At 48.9% G+C, this 1,699-nt stretch overlaps 1 protein-coding gene across 1 annotated transcript; it reads left to right on the top strand.

The window, feature by feature from the left end:
* Positions 1 to 513: 513 nt before the first annotated feature.
* On the top strand, positions 514 to 1,691 carry LOC109509690 (syntaxin-17-like; the record flags this gene model as incomplete). Its single annotated transcript, XM_019859511.1, has 2 exons — positions 514 to 909; positions 1,104 to 1,691. Coding segments are annotated over 2 exons (540 nt in total), but the record flags the coding sequence as incomplete, so codon positions are not given.
* Positions 1,692 to 1,699: the final 8 nt, after the last annotated feature.

The following is a 1,699-nucleotide window of genomic DNA, read 5'->3' on the forward strand; positions in this document are numbered from 1 at the left end:
AAGATAAGATAACCTTTATTTGTCCCACACTGGGACAATATTGAACACTTTAAATTATACAGGCTTTTGGACATTAAAATTTTGACTTCCCAATGTAATTGCATCTGCTCCCTAATCTCAAAATTCATATAAAAAAAAAAAGAGAGAGAAAGAGGGAATAACAACGAGAAAAGAAATGATGCCCAACCTTGAATGAATGTTTTTGTGGGTGTGTGTCAGCACATGATGGGTGCGAAATTCCCAGAAGGATGCTGTTACTTGGAAGCCAATAGGCATCCACCAATCCTCTCACCACCACACTCCAAGCCCCGGGGATGGACACAGAGTGCTTTCCTGTGTCTTTATGATGTTAATCCTGACTCATGGGTTTGTGCACTCTGTGTTAAGTGTACTGGACAGACAGACAGAAAGATAAATGTGCAGATATAGTGGACCCTCTGAAGTCAAGCACCCCATAAAGTCCGCAGAAATCTTTTGGAAAAATATAACTCAAAAGAAGAACATAAATGAGAGTTTCATCTTGTATTACCTCTCACAAAACTCAGACAGCCAATCATCTTGTCTTCCGGTTGTTTGCAGCAACTGCGAGCCAACATCAGAGAGATGGAAAAGCTGTGCGGCCGCGTCCGTGCAGAAGATGCGGCAGCTCTGGAGAAGCTCGTCAAGCCGGTCAAGGACCGGGCGTCGGCCGCCACGCGAGACTTCCTGCAGTTACACTCCAACCCCGCCCTTCAGATCGCGCCTTTGACACCACCTGACTTTGCTCTGCCATCCGGTCGGGGGCCCAGCACTCAACATGCTGGTGACGACATGGACGAGGAGTCCGTTTCTGGCTGGCAAATCCACACCCAGCTGCCAGAGATACCTGTAGAAGAGAGTGCTGCCGAGTCTTGGGATAACCTGGAAGAGGTACCGAGACCTGTGCTTGCAGGGTTAGGGACCAAGACCAATCCTTAAAATTGCCTACATTAATACAGTGAATGCCGGTTCATTGCAAGGAGACATTCCAGACCCTCTGAGCATGGCTCAACAATTAATCAAATTCAAGTAAACAGTGCAATCTAGTAAGCATAGAACTCTTAAGTTTACTTTTCCCCTTTCAGGACCTGAAGCAGCTGAGTAGTTTGGTCTCCAGCTTCTCTGTGCTTGTCCATGTAAGTATGAACAACAATTGGCTTTCACATGTTGAGCCCGTGTGCATTTCTTTCCGCCTCGCTCTGTTTGCCTCGCTGGTGGGGCTCCTTTGAGAGCACGGATCAGTTTAAGGACAACTGCGGGTGACCCTAGGGGGGACCCCTCAGCAGAGGGGCGGGAAAGCTTGAGCAGCAGCCAAGGGGGAGATGGAGGATTTGGAGGGGGAAGGAAATGTCCACGGGCGGGGAGGTGGGCAACATGGGGATGCATCGGAGCAGGTGGCGAACAGACGGCTCAGATTATCGGCCCGATCCTCGGGGATAGAGGCAGGAGAGATTAATTGTGGTGGAGAGGGAGAATGAAGATGTAGTGATGGTTCAAAACAGGCGAGAGGAGGCACAGAAAGAGCATCGACATGTTGTTTTGGCATCTCGGGTTGAGAGAGGGTGGGGGCCCTGCGGGAGTCATATTCTCGTACACAACCACCATGGATTTACTGTGCATGTCCTGGATGTGCTGTTTTGTGCTGGTTCCTCCATCCATTGTCTGACATTTCATATGACAA

This window comes from Hippocampus comes, unplaced genomic scaffold (assembly GCF_001891065.2).
Source record: "Hippocampus comes isolate QL1 unplaced genomic scaffold, H_comes_QL1_v1.1 C17002437, whole genome shotgun sequence".
Taxonomy (NCBI): Eukaryota; Metazoa; Chordata; class Actinopteri; order Syngnathiformes; family Syngnathidae; genus Hippocampus; species Hippocampus comes.